The sequence below is a fragment of the Engystomops pustulosus genome, chromosome 4, assembly GCF_040894005.1.
Source record: "Engystomops pustulosus chromosome 4, aEngPut4.maternal, whole genome shotgun sequence".
Classification (NCBI taxonomy): Eukaryota; Metazoa; Chordata; class Amphibia; order Anura; family Leptodactylidae; genus Engystomops; species Engystomops pustulosus.
Window position 1 is genome coordinate 183234794 of NC_092414.1, and position 23305 is coordinate 183258098.

At 42.7% G+C, this 23305-nt stretch overlaps 1 protein-coding gene and 1 non-coding gene across 5 annotated transcripts in view; one reads left to right on the top strand and one right to left on the bottom strand.

Annotated features, from left to right (window-relative positions):
- Window positions 1–549: 549 nt before the first annotated feature.
- TET3 (tet methylcytosine dioxygenase 3) overlaps window positions 550–23305 on the top strand; it is a 68693-nt gene continuing 45937 nt past the window's right edge. The window contains exons 1-3 of one of the 4 annotated variants that reach the window (XM_072148820.1): window positions 550–818; window positions 2478–3232; window positions 15465–15521. In XM_072148820.1, the coding sequence (XP_072004921.1) occupies window positions 2852–3232; window positions 15465–15521 (438 nt within the window). In that variant the 5' untranslated portion in view covers window positions 550–818; window positions 2478–2851. Of the gene's footprint in view, window positions 819–846; window positions 922–2477; window positions 3233–15186; window positions 15260–15464; window positions 15522–23305 lie in introns of those variants that run through there. The other 3 variants (XM_072148821.1, XM_072148822.1, XM_072148823.1) reach the window with 3 other exon arrangements.
- Window positions 3405–3476, bottom strand: TRNAE-UUC (transfer RNA glutamic acid (anticodon UUC)). Its single transcript has one exon. It is a non-coding gene; the product is annotated as a tRNA-Glu (tRNA).

A 23305-nucleotide genomic window follows, 5' to 3' on the forward strand; every position in this document is an offset into this window, starting at 1 on the left:
GTATGTGTTACATTTTATCCCAACCTTGTAAGGACAACACAGGAATCTGCATGACATAACCTTACAAAGGAGGGCAAAAATGTGATGCTTATGTAGTCCTGTAGTCAATGGATTTTTTTTCTTTTTTACATACAAAAGTAAAGTAAGAGCCAAATGCAGAATATTCTTTGCAATTATTTTGACATGTTAAAAACTAACAATTGTTGCACTATAAAAACTGACACTCAAAATATGATGAAAAATGGCACATTTTTGACTGTAGATATTCTCAGGCTTGTGGGAAGGGACACATAAGATGCCCAACAGATGCCCAATAAGGGCAGAACAGAATGGAGCATGAATGACATAATGTGATTGTATGTATGTATGTGTGTATGTATGTGTGTGTGTGTGTGTGTGTGTGTGTGTATGTGTGTGTATAAATATATATAATATAAGTTTTTTTTTCTCATATGATATTAGTCAATGTAATAGCCAGTTCTCCTTGCATTTTGCTATGATGGATGCTTTCCTATAATATGTGACATTAGATCAGTGTAGTCTCATTTCCAGGTTTCCCCTGTGTTGTGGTGGAAATCAGTGTAGTTCCCCCCATTCTGTGTATGTGCTGAGCACCTGCTCCCTCCCTCTCTGCCTGTGACCCCCAGCACCCTCCTCCTCCTCCTCCTCCTCTTCTGCTCCTGATCCTCTCCGGCTCCACTTCGGATCTTTGTGTTTCTCAGTCACTTCCCTTTTGTTTGCTCCACATCTGTGCCCCTGAGCTTCTCCCTTCCCCCTCCTCCCGGCTTGCTGAAGGCTCACAGAGAGGCACATACAAGGTGAGTGAGGGGCTCCTGCACCGGCTCTGGACGTCATGTGGGCGCACTGCTCAGTGTAGGGCTCTGGGGTTTTGCTTTTATTTCTACATGTGACTTACAGCAGGTTTGTGGCTTTATACATAGTTGCAGAATTACAAGTGATCTACTCATTGTGTACTTGGTTCTATGGTGATGGTTGCATTTCTACATGGGCTGAGCAGTGATCACAGTGTACATGCATTGCTGTAGTGCAGTGATCACAGTGTACATGCATTGCTGTAGTGCAGTGTCAACAGTGCACATGCATTGCTGTAGTGCTGTGCTCACAGTGTACATGCATTGCTGTAGTGCAGTGTCCACAGTGCACATGCATTGCTGTAGTGCAGTGTCCACCGTGTACATGCATTGCTGAGGTCACATTGTACATGCATTGCTGTAGTGCTGAGGTCACATTGTACATGCATTGCTGTAGTGCTGTTCTCACAGTGTACATGCATTGCTGTAGTGCTGAGGTCACATTGTACACGCATTGCTGTAGTGCAGCTTTCACATTGTACATGCATTGCTGTAGTGCACATTGTACATGTAGTTCAGAACTCAGTGTAAATGCATTGCTTTAGTGCAGTGCTCACAGTGTACATGCAGTGCTGTGCTCACAGTGTACATGCAGTGCTGTGCTCACAGTGTACATGCAGTGCTGTGCTCACAGTGTACATGCAGTGCTGTGCTCACAGTGTACATGCAGTGCTGTGCTCACAGTGTACATGCAGTGCTGTGCTCACAGTGTACATGCAGTGCTGTGCTCACAGTGTACATGCAGTGCTGTGCTCACAGTGTACATGCAGTGCTGTGCTCACAGTGTACATGCAGTGCTGTAGTGCACAGTATACTCGTGTGTGCATTATTGCCAATGCAAGCATCAGCACTAACCCTACTTCTTAGACTTGTGGCCCTTTGCTTTTTCTGTGCCCACACGTGGGTTTCCTCCTTGTCACTTGGGTCATACAGCATGCTTGAGGTGGGGGGGGGGGCAATCACATTGCTATATACCCAATGGTCCCCTTCTATACACTGGGGTGCATGGCATGTGTGCAGGATCTAGGACCTAGAGGGGGGAATCTAGGGGGGTGTCCTTGTGCCTGCACATAGTGGGAGAGGGGGGTCTCTTTGTTGAAGGGGGTGGGGGAGGGCCGACCTGACTGTACAGTCCCAGCTCCAGGCTCAGAACAAAGAATTGCAGGGAGCTGTGTCCTGTCACTGATAATGAGCTATTAACACTCCCTGTGTGCTGTGTATTGCTGGATGTGGGTACATTGATATACAATACAATGCATTTGGTTTGTGTTTATATATACACAAAGTTTGTGTAATGTGCCTGGAAACTTTGTTTAGGTTGTGGATGTGTTTAATTGTTTATTCCATGTATCACGTGTTGCTTATATTTTCTGTTGGATACTCACTGGCTACATTGTTGCAGTGTTTACATTGATACACTTCCATAGCAATGACTTTTAAAGATCCAGTGCCTGTAATGGGATTCCTGAGATGGTAGCGAGTCTACGGTTTTGAAAACATTTCAAGGTGCAGAAAAACTTTATGTATGACTTTAAGTTGAAAAAATATCCAATATGTGGCTCCTATTTTGTTTCAATTATGTTACATATGTCTTTCTTATTGTAGGAAAAGTTTCCGGAAGTGTCTCTCGTCCTGGCGGAGGATCACTAGAGCGTAGTGTTTTCAACTGCTTGAGTCACGATGAGCTGTCAGGGGGGAAAGGGGAATCACCAGAAGACACGCTTGCGCCTACATGTAATATGTCTGTTAGGTTGGGATAAGAAGAATCTGGGATACTAGAAGATATAATCCATCTACACAGAGGTTCACATCCAAATGAAGGGACATAAACTGTGGATCACTTTTAGAAATTTTTTAACTTTGGTTCAGAGGACTAGATAACGTTTACCCCAGACCCCACAAAGTGTAGCCCCATGCCTTTGGCCAAACCAGTGTCTTAGGTTCTGAGGCTTTTTATTGGACGTTTTTTTGGCTGTGTGATGATGGAGACACAGCATGCCTCATTGCCTCACATGGGGGCTCAAGATGTGTACGATTTCTCTGACGATGGGGAATCCCTCAGGAACCTGAAGCCGATGGAGTTGCCAGTGGAGACAGCGATCGCTGGTGTTGGTGCCCCTGTTGGAAGTGAGGGCAATGGTGTTGGCACCTCTGTTGGACGTGGTGGCAGAAGTATGGAAACTGTGGAGCAGCCCCTCAAAAAAAGGAAGCGTTGTGGGGTCTGTGAACCATGCCTGAGAAAGGAACCTTGCGGAGAGTGTTACAACTGCGTGAATCGGAGTACCAGTCACCAGATATGCAAGAAGAGAAAATGTGAACAGCTAAAAAGGAAGCGAGTGGTCCCGCTGAAAGGAGTAGAGGTGAGCGGGGTCTGGCTTCTTGTATTCCCTTTATTCTGGTGGTGCATTAGTACGGGTGGTGCAGCTTGAGATCCTGCGGAGGGTTAGTCTGCAGTGCTGACCTAGTTAAAGATGAAGTGTGAAAATTTCTGTTAATTTGAGAGATCTGCAAAAAAAATAAAATAATTAGTTGTTCCCATACCGGGAGTCGAACCCGGGCCGCCTGGGTGAAAACCAGGAATCCTAACCGCTAGACCATATGGGAGCACGCTGCCAAGCTTCTGGTGCTTCATCCTGAAGTCTGCACTGTTGATGTGCTTCGCTCCGGGGACTGCTCTATATTACGTTTCGTTGCACCACCGGAGCAGGGTTAAGTGTCACTGTTACAGAAGACGTGCAGATATCCTGTCACGCTCGCTATTGATACACGGTTTTCAGCTGATGGCGCTCGCTTCTCATTGGTTTGTCGCGTAGTGTGGGGAGGGGCTTAAATCACTGGGGTTCATGTTAAAAGTTCAGAGGAGTTCTTCTCGACACCTCCCGTTTTCATTGATTCCGCCTGAATGTTTTGTTATGTACAAATTCGGGGGCGACTGTCAGGATTTGGGCTCCTTCTCTATTTTGCGTTCCGAGGCCTTTGATGTATTTTCTGGTTTACGTTGAGTCACTTTAGATTGTTGTCTGATTAATGAGATGGATTGCTTGCAAACTTATGCTGGGATTATGCCGTAGACCCCCAAGCCCCCCCCTTCCGTACCAATCAGACAGATGTCTGATTGCAATGTCTGAGCTCTAAGATCTATGCAAATATTTTTCTATGATGGGATATGTTTCCTATCTGCTGTTATCAGGGCACAAATATAATTTGATTTTACTAGAATATATTTTGATGCTAGGATCTGTCTTCAGCCGTAGTAAAACGCATTTTATATAAATACAACCCTGGTTTGTAGGTCGGGTCAGAATTTGCTTTTGGATGGTTGCAATATTTATCAGAACCTGAATAAATACAAACTCCATCTCTTAAAGTCAAAGGTTTTGACACTATATATAATGCTGTGGAATATACTGGGGTTACATAAACGGGGTTTGAATACCGTTCTGGTCTCCAGGAACTACAACTCCCATTGTGCTGAGCCCTAACAATGGACTAGGTTTACAGAGGATATAGTTTGCATGGAGTAGGTAGTTTAGCCCCCTGACATGGCCGTACCTGCTACTGATCTGCTTGCTATTTGCTGTTATCTCCCAGCAGGGTCATAAATTGTCTCCTCACATGGGTGGTATATGGGTGTGTGAAATGGGCTTCCCCCCCTCTCACAGACCCTCACTCAACCGTTTCTATTCATTTATGGCACCTATTAGTACCTGTGCTTTCTGCTTATCTGCCAGTCTGAATACTGGCGAACACCCTTCGAAAGAATTACATGCCAGGCCTCCCTTTTGTGTTTGGGGTTGTAAGAGAGCGTGCGTCACCCTTCCCCCTCCTCCTTCTCCTTCCCCTCCTCCTCCTCCTCCTTCCCCCGCCTCACAGGGAATGAATCTTGACGTGTGGTATAGGCAAGCATATCCTATGGCTGCCAGCTGGGTTTTTAAACTCCCCCACCCCCACTGCAAGCCACATACTGCTCCTATTGTGTAGCCTGTTTAGACTTCTTTTCTTCTGCAGCATTATGATCAGGATCTGGCTGGATCGCTAAATACACTGAAACCATCCCAGTCTGCACAGGGTTCTGTTTTTCTCTGATGGCTTCACTGCAGCTGCTTGCCCTTTTACCTCCAGATCATGTGAATTATTCCTAACGTATACCTGTGCCTACTGCCAAGAGGGCAGGAGTCGCGTTCCGGATATATCGGTCGGATCTGCTTTGTCAATAAAAATAATTTGTACAGCATCCCGTATTGCTTTGTTTCCAGACAGTCTCCTGAGCAGTAACCGCAATGTATTGTTCCTGTGTTACCTTAAAAAATGCTTACTCGAGTCTCGAAAATGAGTGCGGTGACAGTCAACCTGGTCTCTAGACTGTAGCGTTCTCTATGTCCATGGTTCTGATTCATGTTGATCCGTGATCGCACAAAGAAAGGTGCGCCTGGCATCTGTATTGCTCAAATACGATAGTCCCGTTGTAGAGTTCTTGGCGCTGCCCTCCGTGGCTTAAAATCCGTAGTTTATTGCATTTCGTCAACGATCCTACTTCCGCCTCCATACGCACATCAGCGTCGTCTTTAAATCCCTTCCGCTGTTTCCCATGAATGGAGTATGTTTTTAACTGTGACGTTCGCCGCTTTCCCACCGTCCGACCCTACGCTGCTGCATAACTGAACCAGCAGCTATGACTCATAAGCCTTCTAGTAGCAATGTCCTCGAGTTACCTTCCAGGGCAGTTTGCTGCCTCGGCCCACTAGGTTACGCTGTGGGGAAACGCGCTGCGTTCTGAATAAGGAAGTAGTCATCTCTTCATTCAGAATTGTGCCACCGATCTGTGCCTACTGTTTAGATATGTCTCGCTAAGAAGACGGCCTATGGAATATATAAAAACTCCGGCAAAGAGATTTCTCTGTTTTGTTTTCCAAAATGATTTCATAGTTTACGTTTATCCAATTCAGTATTAGATGAGCCACTTTTTGCAAAAAGAGGCTCCCAACCAAGGTTAGGTGGGTGGCCAAGCATAAAATCTGGTAGATATGAAATCTGTTAGTGACCTCTGCTCCTGTGTAGGTGAGGGAGAAAGAAGTAATCTGCTACCGGTCATCACTAGCATCTTCTTTAAAACCAACGATTGGGCTACTGGCGCGGTTGAGATGCCACCATGGTCAACTTGTGCCGATAAAAATGGCTGCATTAAGAACAAGGAGCATAGCTATAAGGTGTGCAGAAAGGTTCTAAGAACCTATGTTATAAAATGTTCATAAAGTGGGTGATCCTGTTACAGATTCTATATTTATATCGTGATCCAAGATCTTTAATGCACATCAAGATAATTCTATCTTTCTATCGTTATTTTGTTTTAGCGAGACTTCCATTTCCAGATGTTGATGTTCACCATTAATATTTCATGATGTTGTCAAAAGTGATTTTCCAGTTTTATTTATCGACAGAAAACCCCCCAATGCAAAAAATGGGTCCCTGGGTAATATATTGGAATAGCAGGATTATGCTTTAAGCTACATTTTAACTATATAATGATCTATATCTTTACATTGAGCCAAAGGTGTCGATGGCCAATATTGTGTCAGCTTTTCCATTATTTATCCCAGTCGCTTTTCCATTACACCAGTTTCCATCCATTCTTTTCCAGTAAAATCTATGGAAAAATAAATGGGAAAAGTCTATGTGCCACCTCATTAGTGTGGAGGGAAATGTGTGGAATAACCTTCATCGTTTCCACCAGACAAGAAAATATTAGTTTGTCTCTTTTATCCTATATCTGGGTTAACCATTTATTGAACACCATGGCTATCCATTTGAATAAATTTGGTGAGAAAAGTTTTCTAGTCATGTGTTTGTGTTCACATGTAGGTTTTAATATGTCTTAAATGATGTCAATCTACCACTCTATTGTATATTGAGGTTAAAAGATGTCAGTAGGTCAGAGAATCTCCATTTTCACTACCTGTATTGTATCTGCTCTCCTTGGTTTCCCTCCGAAATTCTCAGCATAAAGAACAAATAGACCCCTTGGTTTTTTGCCTTTACTGATGGTAATGAAGGAAGTTTTTGGTGGCTTTACAGATCGTAGGCCACTTCTTGTGCTGCATAGCGTTGCCTACAGAGAACTGTAACAATCGGGACAATGGCCTCATTGTGTGCTTTGCTGGTGGAGGGGCAAGCAGATGACTAGCTGTGTTATGCACGTGGTGGGCCTGAGAAGAAGATGCTGCAGAATGGGATTGTTCCTCTAATCTCCTTCTCTTTATTTGAGCTTTGTCATTGTCTGTTTACTTGGTATACAAAGAGGAAATTGAATGCCTCTACCCATGTAGTACACAGTTGTGTGTAGGCTGGGGACATGATAAATGTTCTTGTATCTGGTTATAACTCGATGCCAACTCATTTTGGGATTTGGTAAACTGGCCAACAGACCTAAGACACCCATATAATGTAAGGTCAACCAAGGTTTTTGTTTTTTTTCTAATGTAATAGAAAAATTGCATGGCCCTAGTGGTAGTGGTCATTGTGGTAGTGAAAAACAAAAATCTCTGAGTTGTGGCAATTATCAGATGTTATGTCCTGTCTTCTTCAGGTCTGTTGCATGCATATTTTCTTGTAGACAAGCCATAAGGAGGCAGATGACTTGACATATGGGTGTGATGTACAATGTGAGCCACTTCGGTCTCTTGAAGGATTTTATGTTTTGTTTTGTGAAAATAACCAAAGCCCTTGTACCATTAGGAGACGTAGACCTCCTTCTACGAGCCAAAACTAAGCGCCGGAGTTACATGGATAACCATTTAATCGGAATGGTCTCCAAAACTTTATTTTTGCTTTTTGTTAGCTTGTCTATCATTACTAGTTGAAGGATTCGTGTGATTGCCTGAAATAACATAGGAACATGTACAATCTATGGGATCGTGTACAAGTTTCTTCTGAAATGAAATCTCTAAACTTAATGTGGTACATTTTATAAAACTGACCCTTGATCGGTCCTTCCTCCTATAGTATGAGGGTGTATCAGTGGTGGCGAACCTATGGCACTGGTGCCAGAGGCGGCACTCGGAGCCCTCTCTGTGGGCACCCAGGCCATCACCCCAGCATGAAGTTCACCAGACAGGACTCAAAGAATCTTCCTACAATCATAGGCAAATTTGCCCTCCTCCTTTCAACTGCGTTGGTGCCGTTATCAGGCTGAAAAATTGGAAGTTGTCAAAGAACAAGGAGAAATAAATTACTGCTTAAATTGCTGCGCTGGCACTTTGCAATAAATAAGTGGCTTTTGGTTAAAGTTTAGGCACTCAGGCTCTAAAAGGTTCACCATCTCTGGTGTATATTGTATGGTTCGATCTCCTTTATCAATGATATATCTTGTGTGGCCTGTACACTAAGATTCTGTGACTCGAAACTAAACTATGGCTAGTACTTCCATACACCTCATTTGCTACACTTGACAACTATTTTGTTTGACCACTATATTAACTTGCATGCTCAGCAGAATTGTGGGAGTGGGAATAAGCTACCATGCGAATCTGAAAATTCTAATTTGCCCTAAACGTTGTGTGTGATTACTCATTGATATCAATATGATTGGGACTTCCCTCTACTTCAAGGTTATAGAATTTTCCTGAATGTTTAAAATGGCTGTGACTTGTGAAGATCAGGAGGAGCAGTGAACATCCCAGAGATGAACATCTGTTTCCTTTTACGTAACACAAACTCTCTGCCCCGGGCTCGGTGTTATGATGATAGTACATGGGTGGAGTCCTGAGTGAAGGTGCTGAATTTGCCCACTAAAATATTCATCCAGTTTCTTTGTTTATCCTCCTGGTGATCCTAATACGTACTTGGCCAACATATTGAGTCAGATGTGTATAGCTGTTGAAATTGATCAGTGCTAGTTGCAATAAACCATATAAGAAGAAAGCTCACTAACATTTTGGATACTAACTTGGATACCTTTATGTCAAAAATAATTTTCAATTTCATGTCTTGATGCCAACAGAGACCAATGCATTTGACATGTAGAACAATTGGACAACCTGTTTCTAAGCTGTATATGATTCTATAATATCAAGCAATACTTGGAAAAAGGAGAGTTCAGGTTGCTATTTTAGCAGTGGCTTCGGAGGCGAGGCAGCGTCGCTGTAGCTGTGCGCAGTCATCTGCGAACCTGCTGTACATGCGAAGACCTCCAGCATCACAGATGAGTGTGCGCCGCTACAGTTCCCACTTTATTTATATATATATATATATATATATATATACGCAGTCAGTCCCTGGGTTACGTACAGGATAGGTTCTATAGGTTTGTTCTTAAGTTGAATTTGTATGTAAGTTGGAACTGTATTCTTTATAGTTGTAACTCCAGCCAAAATTATTTTGGTCTCTGTGACAATTGGATTTTAAAAATGTTGGGTTGTCATTAGAACCAGGATGAACACTAAAGCTTCATTACAGACACCTGTGATAACTGTTACAGCTGATTATTGTAGCCTAAGACTAAAGTACAGTAAGTTACCAACATCCAGAGGTCTGTTTGTAAGTCAGTGATCTTAAGTAGGGGAACGCCTGTAAATATATAACATATATATCAGGATCAACATCTGCAAAGGGTTTGTATGTTTTCTCTGTGTTTGCGTGGGTTTCCTTCGGGTCCTCTGGTTTCCTCGCATACTCCAAAACATAGTGGTAGGTTGATTGTGAGCCCCATTGTGGAAAGGGACCAATATGGGAAGCACTGCATTATCTGTGTGCGTTATATAACTAAAGGAATTATGTGTGTGTGTGTGTGTGTGTGTGTGTGTGTGTATATATATAATATTTACACAATTTTTATTAAGTTCTGGGGCACTAAAAAATAAATAAATGGCATAGATTACAGGAACCTGTACTAGATCTACCTTATTAGGTAGGTTTTCTTTAATAACCAAGAAGGACAGGCATTATCCTTATGTGATTGTAATGTACATGTAATGTGGATGTAGGCATATCACTGTTGTAGTAGCAGGTATTGCAATTGTTATGTGTCCAACATCCCAGTTAGTGAATTCCTATTCAGCAGTGGTAAAGGTGGGCCCCATTTGTTTTAGAACAAGTATTTTCTTCTTGGAGGGGCCCGTTTTAACCTTAAGCAAAGACTTTGCAAATGGCAGAGCAAGGAGATATTTGGAGGATAGTTTAAAGCACCCAGGGAGAATGTCGATAGCGTCCTAATTTAATGCGATTCCTAGAAGAATGGGCTGCGTCCCACCACCCTGATTTCTGGGGCCCCAAGCAATTGCTTGGGTTGCTTTATGGATAAATCCAACCCTTGTTACTTAGTACGTCCACAACGTGTGCTTAAAATGGCTTTTTTTGTTTGTATTTGAATAAACCCTTGTAACGTTTCGATTGTGATTTAAACTTTGATTCAGTGATGGAAACTTCTGTGTTCAAGTCTACGATCAACGTTTCACAGAAGGTTTTTGGAGGTTTATCATTGATTTCCTCAGTTTGATCCTCATGTTTGCAGACTCCATAAGATATAACCTCAGTGCCGGCTCCGCGCTGGTCAGAGTGGCATGCAACGGGAAGTGTTCCAGTAAAGGATGGCCGACAAAGATTTTGAGCACATGGCTAATTAGCGTAGAGAATAAAGCCGGCACTGCTCCTGGTGGATTCCACGGGGAAAGTTTGTCCTCTGACACCAGTCTAAATGAAGCACACAGCATGCTGTTGGGACTGCAGGAGTTAAGCAACCACTGTGGTTGGCAGAGTACAGGGCTTGCAGCATTTTTTTGAGCATGAAGATTTATTTCAGAATCTCTGCGGCTTCACTTTCCGTAGGTGAACAATGCAAAGTTCACGAGAGCGAAGGATGAAAGATTAAAATATGATATAACTTTCATCTACAGAGATTTTTCCAGTTCTTTTTCGTTTTACGAACCCGATCACGTGCCATAACGTGAGATATTTAGGTTCATAGTGTTATGAAAGCTTATACCCTTGGGGGTGTTCTAACAATGGAACCATTCATCAATGTGTCATTGTATCTGGTTACTGAAAATGGAGTTAATGAGGCTGTTTTTAAGAATTGTTAACATTTGCAGCCAAGTTACGCTGTTGAACCAAAGGAAAGTAGGTCTGAATGGCGCTTGGTATGTTATTGGTAAATCGCTTAGGAATTGGCAACATCCTAGTGTTTAATTTAGACATGTTGGGAAGGACTATATGTAACGTTGACCCTTAAAGAAGTTGTTCCGCCATGTAATTTTAGAAAATTACAATGAATGTATGGGAGGGTCTGGCCTGTGGCGTAACTTGGGGAGGTGCAGAGGTTGGGATCACACCCGGGCCCAAGAGGTTTAGGGGACCCTTATGGTGTCACTTTCCCATATGAGAAGACTATTACTATAAACCATACATTATATTCGGGGGCCTGGCACAGACTTTGCACTGGGGCTCATCAGCTTCTAGTTACGCCACTGGGTCCGGCCAACTATCAACTACGAAGAGATACATAAGAGGTAGTTATTCAGGTATCAACACATGGCCAATACTTAATTCTCTCTGGAAATAAGCTGCTACCTAACATTGGGGCCAACTGGTTTCTTGATTATATCTATGTATGGTAAATTTAGGAACAGCAGCCGAGCAAGTATCCAGTCAATGCTATCCAGGGTAAATGAAGTCTCCCTAATCATCATTGCCTGTAGGAACTGTGGTGGACACAAACCAATTTCCATGGTGTGTTAAATTTCTTTTGTTGACTTTTTTATAATTTGGAGAGAATGTCTGTTTTTTATGGGTGGAGAGGTGCTAAGTGCACAGCCAGCACTCATATGGTTACTCAGACATTTAAGATTACAATTTATATGAATTTTCATATCATTTTATCAATTATAGGGACAAAATTGGCTGTAAACGTTTGTAGTGCTATATTAAACAAGTGTCCATGGTGCACTTCTCTGTTTGCCACTTGTCAACAGCAGTTTATAGCACCTAAAGCGTTGACTGCCGGACTTTGAACTGGACAAGTTCCCTGTTTGTGGTGTTGGGTTGTTCTACACTCTGTCTATCTCACCTGCTGTTAGATTACCCTGCTGTATTTTGGATTGTTAGCTTGCCCTGCTGTTAACAAGTTAGCGTGATTTCTGTTTTCTTTTGTGTGAGGCTTGTCAAGCTGGCTGCAGGTTGAACATTTATTTGGCCAGCAGCTATTTCTCCTTACACTTAACACATGCATACTTTGACCAATATGCATTGAAGAGAGGGGAAAATGCTGTTTCCATATACATGTATATACCATATATATGGAGCTTTATCTCCCTTGGAGCAAACTTGGGGGGGCGCGTTGATATCCAAAATACCTACACTTTGTATTCCTAAACACCTTCCATCAGGGGTTGGCTTAAAAGGCTAAATAAAGCTCTATTTGTGGTGTCAATGGAGCCTAAAGCTGTCTACACTTTATAGTGGTCAGCCTTATAATTTACGACTCTTCACGACTTGACCCCTTTGGATTGTTAATGGATTTAAATTGCGCAATACTTTTGCTCCCTATGGTTCCATTCACACAACCATAATGGCGGCCAGGATCTGGCCACGCAAATTGCAGCCAGATCTTGATCCCATCGTGGTCTGTTAAACTCGGTCAAGATGCGTTGAGTAAAAAAGTCTCACCGAGCCAGACCGCTGCAGCTTAAAAGATATAGTAGGTCCTATTCCATGCAGCCTCTATGGAAATGGGTGGGATGAGGAGCGCTTATATCTCCTATCTTCTTCCGACCCAATGAAGCACATGGTCATGTGCATGGAGCCTCAAAAAGAGAAACTGCTACCTCAGATGTCTGGCAGTAATCTTCTACATTCTCTGATTCACACACATGCATGGCTTGGCTGAAAAATAACTTGGCAAGACCAACATACATCCTTGTGATGGAGTCCAGAGAATGGACTGTTGGCTGAACCTGCCATCTTTATTCTGTCTGGCAAGTATAGTATACTATTCAAATTGAGGAGATCTAAGATGACTTTAAATGTTGGCTTGACATTGCCTAAATCTGCCCAAAGGGTTCTGTATTTGGAGGATTTGGTTTTATACATCCCAGGACTTTATTCTCTTCTAGATGAGAATCCACAATAGTCTGGTATAAGCTTTCGCCCTGGTCTGTGTATAGATTGTATGGATTCTTGGCCAAGCTTGCATGTGGTAGGAAAAGCTGTCAGCCAAACAAGCATTTGGGGACCACCTCTGGATGGGGCAAGTGTCAACAAGTAGTGCATAGGTCATGAATTGCTCAGTACTGAACAATATTAAAGGAAACCTACCACTAATGGTAGTTCTAACCCTCAAATACCTTGCACCAGCTCAGGGTGAGCTGGTGCCGGAGCATGTCTTCATTAATTCCAGAAAGCGCTCATTCCTTTATTAAACCGTTTTATACTTTATATTGCAAGCACGCTTCAGGACACCATGATACGGCTCGGCGCACCATGTGCGCAACCGTTCTTGCGCCTGATTAGGAACTGCCAGAGAGCCGGTGATGTCACCGAGCTCTCGGGCACACTCGCGCCTGCGCAACTTCGCACGGCCGGCTTCGGATTCCGTTTTGATGCATCAGTATCTGGAGATCTTCAACGACAACCAGGCAGATTACTATGGAAAAATTTGGTCAAGTTGAGCACCTTCATGCAGAGGGTTGCCGCTTTCCGTATTTTTGTTGGGCAGTCAATGAGTTCATGTAAGGTTAAAGTGTGGAGCTCGAAAGGGTAAAAAACACCAACCCTAAACCGTGTTGGAGACCATCTTCATCCTTATTGTTCATGTGTTTATATTTCTCCTCAACAATCTCTAAAGTGATGTACTCCTGTTACACACGTCTTACCCATGTGTAGAGGTCATACAAGGCAAATGCTTTCCGAGGCAAGCCCTTTAATATGTATTAGCCTTCTTTTTTTTTTTTCGCTTTGTATTAGTTATACTCCAGCCCCACTATCGCGCTTCCCGATGATCTCCTACTACCGAATAAAATCTTAAAGCCACAGTTATCTTGAGTATCTCAAGACTAATAAAACTGCTTGCATCGCTCCTTTAAAAAACCGGCGCACACAGTTGAGTTGCGTGAAATGTTACAAGCCGTTTCCCTTTTGGAGTTGGTTCATCTTAGGTCATCCCCACTTGGTTAGTCAGTTTCGTAGCTGTAAAAGGTCGGGATCGTCCGTAGCCGACCGTCCTGAGAATGATCATTTGTTTCGCGCAAAGCGTGCCAGCGGACACATGGCCACAAGTCTATACGTTGGCTTCCTGGAGAAGATGGTGCTGCTTGTCTAACACACCCAGAACATCCTTTTTGCAGAAAGGTTTCCTGTTTTTTTTAATTCTGTTACTTGGTGTATAGCTTAACCCTGTGAATGCCATGCTGTCAGCATTGCCAGTTCGCAGACTACATACTTCCGTAGTTTAAAGGGCTCACTGTGGCCGCGAGTTTAGGGTTTGGTCGCGCCACCCACTAAAATTAACCCTTTTAGTAGCGAATTGGCATCTGCTGCCGCCAGATAAGGACTGTAATGAAAGTAGCCTTTGTTTCTATTAACCCCTTCAAATAGTTTTTTTTTATTTTGTCGCTTTAGGTCCCATAAATTACATTTCTTACATTTTTTTTGTTGTTTTAGGATTTAGAGGAATGCATAAATTATTTAGAAGGGGTGGTGTGTATGTCTACAGTATGATTTCGGATCAGTCTAGGGTGATGGGCTATGCTGATATCCCCCCCCCCCCCCCCTTGTTCATTGTCACATACAGCATGCGCTATGGAAGTCTGTCACAAAACCTTGCACAATGACATTACCTGAATAGGTTACATGTGAACGATATAAAACCTTGTAGTAAATGAGGAGAGGAGAAGGAGGCTCCTAGCATTGAGGACACGCGACTCGTCATGTAGCACGTACACACAGGAGTCGTAATTGATTTCTGTGGCTTAAAAAACCCCATTTGACAGCTCTGTCACTCATTCCGGGTAGTCCAGTCCGCAGATTCCAGCAGCCTCGAATTGCTGGGAGAGAAACCACATGGTCTGCTCTCCCTGTTAAGATCTGAAAAAAAAAAAAAAAAATCCAGCATTACAGCACCCAGCCCCCACCCCCTCCCCACCCTCTCTGTGCCTTGGTCTCCCTACTACTGCAAGCGAGAAGGGGAGGGGGCATGTCACATATCATGTGTTGGGGGTAGGAGAGGTACTGAGAACTGTGTCTTATGATAATGATCCCAGCGTCTGGCAGAAGAGAGGGAGGGAGTTCATAAAAAAAAAAAAAAACCCAATGCACCAGTGTCTTTATAGGAGCAGATCTAAAATGGCTGCTGGTAATCAACTGTGTTTAGAATTTTGACGCCAGATCCTTCTAAACAAAAGGTTATTGTTTTTGCTTGTCCGTTTTTACGTCTGCCAGAAACACCTAGCTATTGTAGTCTTTGGGGAGAGGGGGGGGGCCCGGGTATGATATTTAAAGAACATTGGAACCGGCGTTCCCTCTTGCAGACAGACGTTCACCTTTAATACACAGTGTCCTTGGACCTTACCTTATATCTTTACTTTATTATTTTATTTCTTCCTCCAGGTTGTAAATAAGGACAGCTCCAAAATTCTACAGAATGGGCAAGTGCCGACTGCAACGGTAGGTGGAAATTAACCCTTTCATGGACACCACGTTTTAACATACCGGGAAAAAAAAAACACTTCTCCTACTAATTTAGTAAAATTATAGTGGCTTTTTTTAGTATGTAATATTGTGCAGTGTTTATATATTCCGGGGCTTGGTTTGTCCTTGTACATTTGCTGACGAAAAGGAAGTGTGTGCTGTGTTTGTGCCAAGTAGAGTGGAATGCGTCCCTTTAACTGTGGCGTGACGTTTGGTGTCTCTCATAAACACGTGTTGCGAGCGTGGTAAGTGTGGTCTTGTGCAAAGTTTTTTTAAATTCATAAAGCGGTGGCGCCGGGAGTTTCCTGTTCAAGGCACGGCCTTCAGAACGTCATTCGATGTGTGGGTAGGTGAGGGGGCTCTTCTGTGATAACTGGTAGAATGTCACCTGTGCCGCCTTATAGCCTACGTAATGTTGACTCACCGTTCTGCACACTGCCGCTGGTCGTGTCTGTTCTATGAACCCAATTTCCATCTCGTATAGAGAATTTGAAGCTTCTGCATTATACGCCGAACTCCAGTCGTAACCAGAGCTGTAGACTGTGCGCAACGTACAAGTTCATTCATCTTTGATATTACTCTAGTGTTTGCCTACATACAAGCTCATTACGTCATCACACCTTTACCCTACAACGAAGCTGAATATGTTATTGTCTATGTCTATATGACCACAATACGCTACACAAGAGTTACTATCTGATGCTATTTTGGGTTGCATGTCCCCCATCTAATGCTGGTATGTGACCACTGGGCGCGGTAATGGCAGTAACCCAGCACATGATATGGATAGATTACAAAGCCATAAATCTATATGGGTCTTCAGAGTGAATGTCGCTTTGACACTCGGGAGCCTGTGTTCTCTTACAGCTGGGAGTATTTGTGGTTTATGTTAAATATATTTTCTACAGGAAGTGCATAGCGTAAAAGTTGCATGGATTATTTGCAGCCCATCCATCAGATTTCAGGACTATTTTCGTACTTGAAATATGAACCTATCACGGAATGGTCTCTGTTTTAATTTCCGCTTTTTGGTTAGCTGATGTGCTGACGGGGTTAATGTATTCAACAGGTTGCCCCAGAATTAAGAGCGAACATTTATAAATAGCTTTGGCGCATACCTTTTTATTTTGCTGCTTTTCCGTTTCGTGCGAAAACCACGGGGCCCTCATCTTCTTTCTAGGAAACCTCTCCTCGCCGCCCCTCTCCTGGCAGGCAGATCTTGCTTTCCTCGTCTCTGGCGGAGTCACAGATCCCCAAGTCACGTGTCTCTTTAGTTTACAAACATTGCATCCCTCACACGTCACATCAGAGGAGAACACGCAGTTCCCGCTTGCACACACTTTACTGGAGAAGCAAAACTGCGACAGCCTGCAGAATGACTTCCACCGCTTCCCAAAAGATAATAGCTGAGGAAAAGTTGAGGGCTGCCGCATACACCGCGATGTAACGCAGCGGAGTATAATCAATAGAACTCTCTGCGGGTTTAGAGGGGGGGGTGCGACACGCCAACATGTAACCTCCCATCAGTCCTTCATACTATACAGGATGCCTAATGCTTTACCTTAACTATGATAATACTTTTTTCCTCATTTTTAATTCCGTTACTCTTGTGAAACCTTGTCCTAGTTTTTTTTTGTACGGGAGTACTCAACTTTAACCATTTGAGCTCAGAAATTGTATGATGAAGCAAATCAATGCAAAAACTACTGATGTTTTCAACCAAATTCAATAATATGAATGTGTCTCAACCATCTACCTATACACCATCATTCACAAGAGTATTCCCATCTTAGACCCTAATGATGTCCATTGGGCGTACCATAAATGGCTTGAAGATGTGGTCTCACTGAATGATGTGTCCATGCATAGATGGTTCCCTCTGTTCACTTACAAAAACAGTCTCAAAGTTGGCACATCTCAAGATGGGAGGTCTCTGGGGAATCTAGTTTTAGAGCCAATGTGGTTTCCAGAGTAATTACCCTTACGTTGTGCATTAAATTGTATGGCTTCACACACCAAAGTACTGTCTAGCTAGTTCTTTGTTAATTACCCCATAAGAAATGGACTGTAGTACCAGTAGATTGGCTCCAAAGTCGTTTCTTAATGGGATTGTCTTCTGACTTTTATTGATCGTTAGTCCTATCCTAAACCTCTTCTTCATCCCAGAAACCCTTCACCAGTAAGGTGCAGAATTTGTTGTGTCTCTAGGGATGGGAGAACACACGGTAACAGTCACGGTGTCTGTCGTGCAGGGCGAGTCTGAACAGCACTGAGGTGTCTACACCTTTTGAGCAGATGGTCCTAATAGCAAATAAATGAGCCTTATGACCCACCTCTCAGCTCTATTCATAAATGCCATACTGAGGCAAGTCATGTCATTGTCCTCGATTATCTGCCACCGAGGATCATTTTGTGGAGGTGAGTGCTGTAATAATGTGTCTGTAGAATCTTTTACTTGATATTCATACAATTATTGGAGTGTAATGTGTTTTTGAAACCTCTACAAGGCTTCTGGCCGGTTGGAGTATTGTCCTACTCCAGCGACATCTATTTATTCTTAGTACCTCTTTATCTTTAAGAAGAAGGTGGTTCTGCTTTGATCATATATTCTAGACTTAGATGTAAGACATCTATGAATGAACTACTGGAAAATTGTTTTTTAAGGTGCCTACAAGACTCTCATCCAGCCCCCTGATCCACTCTTCTCATATATACATTTTGCCAAATAGATTAGGTTCGGCGACCTCTGACCGCAGCCTTTCCTTAAAAAATGTGCACATTAAAAATAAAGAAGCTCTTTAATTTCTTTTCCCTATCATTTGCTGTAGTGGTAAGTATGGAAGGTCCCAGGCGCAATTGTCTAATGTATTTGTCCACCATCTACCTAGGAGTCTTAGGAGTTTACTTTATATTGAGATACCAAGGTCTGTGCCTTTAATGGTCGTGTCCTACTTGCTTAGATCAGAACTTTGGCAAGAATAATTATGTAATGTTTTGTGGTCAACTGTAATTTGGATTGGATTGGCCACCAAATTTTAACGGGTATAAGACTCCAATAGGGTCACCCATATTATATTTACCCTGTTAAAGTTTTTGGTTTGCCAACGGGAGCCACAGATCACAGGACTCAGGACTTCCTGTGATGTCCTGTGTTTTGCTGGCTTCTGCCAAGTCAGTCATTACTGTCTGCCAAGGACATCTGCACGCCCCTTGAGCCAATGTTATGATGGATGGCGCCTCTGCCATAAATTCTCCTTTTCTTCTCTTTTTTCTTCTATATTAAGGCTGTGGAATAGCCTGCCTCAGGCGCTGGTCACAGCAGAGAGCTTCAAGAAGGGTCTAGATGCCTTTTTACACCTAAATAACATTGATTGTTATGCTATATAGGATTGTTTCCCCTAAATCCCTTCCTCATCCAATCCCTACCCTTCCTTGGTTGAACTTGATGGACAAGTGTCTTTTTTCAACCGTATAAACTATGAAACTATGAAATTGTTGGATTGAATACTAGGGGATAAGGGAAGCCTATTCTATTGGGTCTATCTTTTAACATTTAAGGCTAAGTTTGGCACATCCAGTTACAAATTCCATTATTAAAGTGGGAAGTAAAGTGGAACAGCCGATGTGCAACAGAAGGTAAACCAAAGTCTATGGGGAATGGATGACCTTCTATTCACCTTCCATATATGGTTTACGTTTCGATCTCTTAAAAGGAGAACGTAACTGAAAGCCCAGACACAGGTGTGAACTGATCCTCTTGCTTAGAGAACTTGTCATTGACTGTCGGCCTTCAAGGTTGTCATTCTGAACAATTCTAAATTACAACAATTAAAAGACAATAGATCATTGCCTTAATCTAGAACCTAGTTGCTTGCCATAGGCTGGATTTTTCTTCTTGGTAGAGGTGTATCCAGCGAGTTTGGCCGAGATTAAATATCAATCAGTTGTCAACTTTCTACTGTACCAAACAATTATTGGCCAAAAACAATTTTTTTTAAATTTAAATATTCTTTGGGGTGTGCATGTCACATTCTTAAAGAAATATCTATAACCATGATTGATCAAATTTGATAATTTGATTAGTTCTCATACACACCTCCCTAAGGCTGACTTCATCAAAATCTACTTGTGAGTTGTAAACTTTATGATGAATTCCAATACTTAGGAAACCACAGTAGGAGATGCACATAAGAATTAAAGCATAGGGTTCTAGTGTACCCCTAGTTCTACATAGAAGGTTCCTCATGGATTTTGGGGCATGTTGTATTGCCTTGCCACTATTGGTAATTTTTGGAGACAATAGAGTGTCTCTCAGGAAAATATGGGTTTCTAGGACACAATGGGGCAGATTTACTTACCCGGTCCATTCGCGATCCAGTGGCGCGTTCTGCGCTTGATTCGGGTCCGGCCGGGATTCATTAAGGTAGTTCCTCCGCCGTCCACCAGGTGGCGCTGCTGCGCTGAAAAGCATCGGAACGCACTGGAGTTCACCGAACCGGGCTGAGTGAAGGTAAGTGCAAGCTCCGCGACAGATTTATTTATTTTTTTAAATGCGGCGTTTTTTCCGAATCCGTCGGGTTTTCCATTCGGCCACACAGCCCGATTTCCGTCGCATGTATGCCAGCGCCGATGCACCACAATCCGATCGCGTGCGCCAAAATCCCGGGGCAATTCAGAGGAAATCGGCGCAAATCGAAAATATTCGGGTAACACGTCGGGAAAACGCGAATCGGGCCCTTAGTAAATGACCACCAATGTGTGTGGCCGCATAGAGCAATGCCTTTTGTATAAGCCGTAATGGATTTATCAGATTACAAAGTTAAATATTCTATATCAGCTGACTTTTAAAGGGAAAACCCGGCTGAAGTCTGAAGCTCATGCACATACTTGCAGCACAGGTTGACCTGCCCAACCGGTCTGTATGAACAGGTGTGGTTCTGCAGAAGGAGAGCCAGCCCGTTTAAAGAGACAAAGAGGATTTATAGGCTGTCACACCTTCAACTTCGGTGTTCTCTAAGGCAAAATAAAGCCTTCGAGGTTAGCAGAGCCACCAGGTATGGAGTTTCTGCAAGGCAGAAGACTAAAAAATGCACTGTAATGATCTCCGTCCCTGGAGACATCGGCCGACTAGCCAGGTCTAGTAGAGCAAAGGTTGCTGCCTTTTGTTTTTTTCCTTACACTTCTTCCTTATTGTAGATAGGTGGCTTCATAGGAAATTTTTGGGACTCCTGCAAATGCATAAACAGATTTTTACATTTCTGTAACATTTCTATCCTCGCCCGAGTATCCTCATTTACATTTTATAATTAGAAGTTTTATGTTTCACATTTGAGCATGTCAAGACAGCAATCTGTTTTGTCATTTTATTCCTTTGTGTTGTATGGATAATGCAGCCTTTGTGTTGTACTATACTGCAAACCCGTATATACATACACTAAGATATTTTATCTTGTTTTAGTGGTGGCGTTTCTGGAGTACTGTCACTATGTAACCAGTTTCTGCACCAGTGAGCTTGTCTTGACGACTATTATGTTTCAAATAATTGGGGTAACGGCTGTTAAGACGACGGCTAGTCTGATAGACACACACTGTTCACATTCTCATCTGAGGAATGACTTTGCGTTGCAGCATACCCATTGTGATTAGTAGATCAAATATTCATAAAATGTAAAAAAAAATTTCTTTTGACACTGACTTTTGGTAACTCGGAACACTGCATAAAGTTCTTTGTGACCTGAAGATGTAGAGGAGTTGAGATGTTCGACAAAAAATTATTTCTGTTGCTCTGGGTAACGGTTGACAGTGGTATTGTCAAACACATCCCTAAAAGCGGAGTTCCCATGATGCAGTGGGACAGCTGCATCATGTTTTACTTTAATCATGTACTGTACCATGCCTGGCGTGAAGACAATACTACTCATTCTGCTAAGCAGCAGAGCAAATACTGGGCCAACTTTAAGCCTGCAAGAAAGCCTTCAATTTTTTCAGCTCTGAAGGTTTAAAAGTTGAAAAAAAAAAAAAACAACAGCCCTAGACATTATGGGCTGCAATAAGGGTAATGTAATAGAAGGCCACATACATTATTTCTATATCTAAAGCTGGGTTTGTAATGGTACAGGTTTTAGATCTCAAACATTGGTTGCTGAAATCACTCAACCACTCAGGCCTTGGCCTAATGCGTGGTTCCCCAAATTACGACCTGCCGGCCACATGCCATCTCCCCCCATGGTGGGAGCATTTGTACCCATCCTGTGCTCTTGGCAGTGTCTTGATTATCAATGGCTCCATTGATGATCCAACCCTCAGTGATTCAATAATCGCTTGCCTGCATGTCTATAAGATGGGCTGGCAAGCAACTCTAAGGCCGCCACCGATACTGAGGTATAATGGATACCACTGCCGCAAGGTCTCTTTAAGACGCAGCGGCGCGGTGATGTCACTCCACGGTCTGAGGGACAATCAACTGGCCCCATGTGTAAAAAGTTTGAGGCCTCTTGGCCTAATCCATAAGGTAAATGTGAACCTGTACAGAGAAACATGGAGTCCATACAAGTCTACATTACAATCTATCGCCTTACCTGTACGTGAATGTGAACTTTTCACAAGATGCAAAGAGCGGACCTGTGCGTCCATATTTGCAGATCATGTCACACACTGATGAAGACTGTCCAAGCATCAAATTTGGACAGCATTAGGACATGCTCTCAGTTTGTCGGAGGTGTATAAATAACAGCGAGAACAATGTGAGACCCCACAGAAATTCATGTGGATGGGTTTAAGCCATGGATATAACAGTTGGCACACGTCCAAAATAAGTGTGTCCAGAAGGCCCTACAACAACATATAAAGCTGGCTATATGATTCCTACCAGACCATGCCTGAGTTGCATGTTTTCTTGAAGCAGAGAGTGGAATAGGCCATCAAAAGCCGCTTCCGGGAGCAGCTCATCTCTCCAAGTAATATGATTATCAGGTGTGTTGAAATCAAACAGCCTGGTCCTTCTCTTTCCTCTCTGCGTGGCCCAAACACTTCCACCAAAATTGGTGACCAGTAATATAATGTTCATGACCACCTTAATGATGCTAGAAAACCGTTTTATTTATAGATTAAATATATCTTTTCATGTCACTATAAACATTTCTACAGATCTTTTTAGCTAAAGTTAAACTTACAAATCTTCGAACAGCCAATTGAACCAATAAGACACACCTCGAGTTGACCTAATTTTTTCCATTGTGTATATTCTTTAAACCGGAGACTGAGAGATGGAGAATGTGATGGTTGCCACATGTGACATCCTGCTATAAGACCAAATGTCTTCAAGTCTAAGCAACTTTCTACTTTCAGTCTGACACGAAATGTGAGCGCACTTAATTTTGGAGTGTTTATGCTTTGGTCTGTTTTTGTATAGTTTCTGATCATCCCCTCATTTTGCTTCCTTTAAACCTGCAGATAATTAAAGGGTGCAAGTCCTAGAGAAGAAGGGTTAATCATTAGCTCGGCTTGTTTTACCCCCTAATGGTTCCTGCAGAGGAGATGATACAAAATAAACGTTAGAAGTTACTCTTTTACTCTCGGAATGCCAAGGCTGTTAAAGTGTAACCCATAAAAATCACAATCCATTCTTCCAATATTGATTTAATCTGAAATTTCTTAATGATCTGTATTCGCGAGACCAATAACAAAGTGCGAAACCTGCGCCGTTACAAGACCAAGTATCAACCCTTCAAGTTGTCGCTTGTAATATTTTAATATTCTCC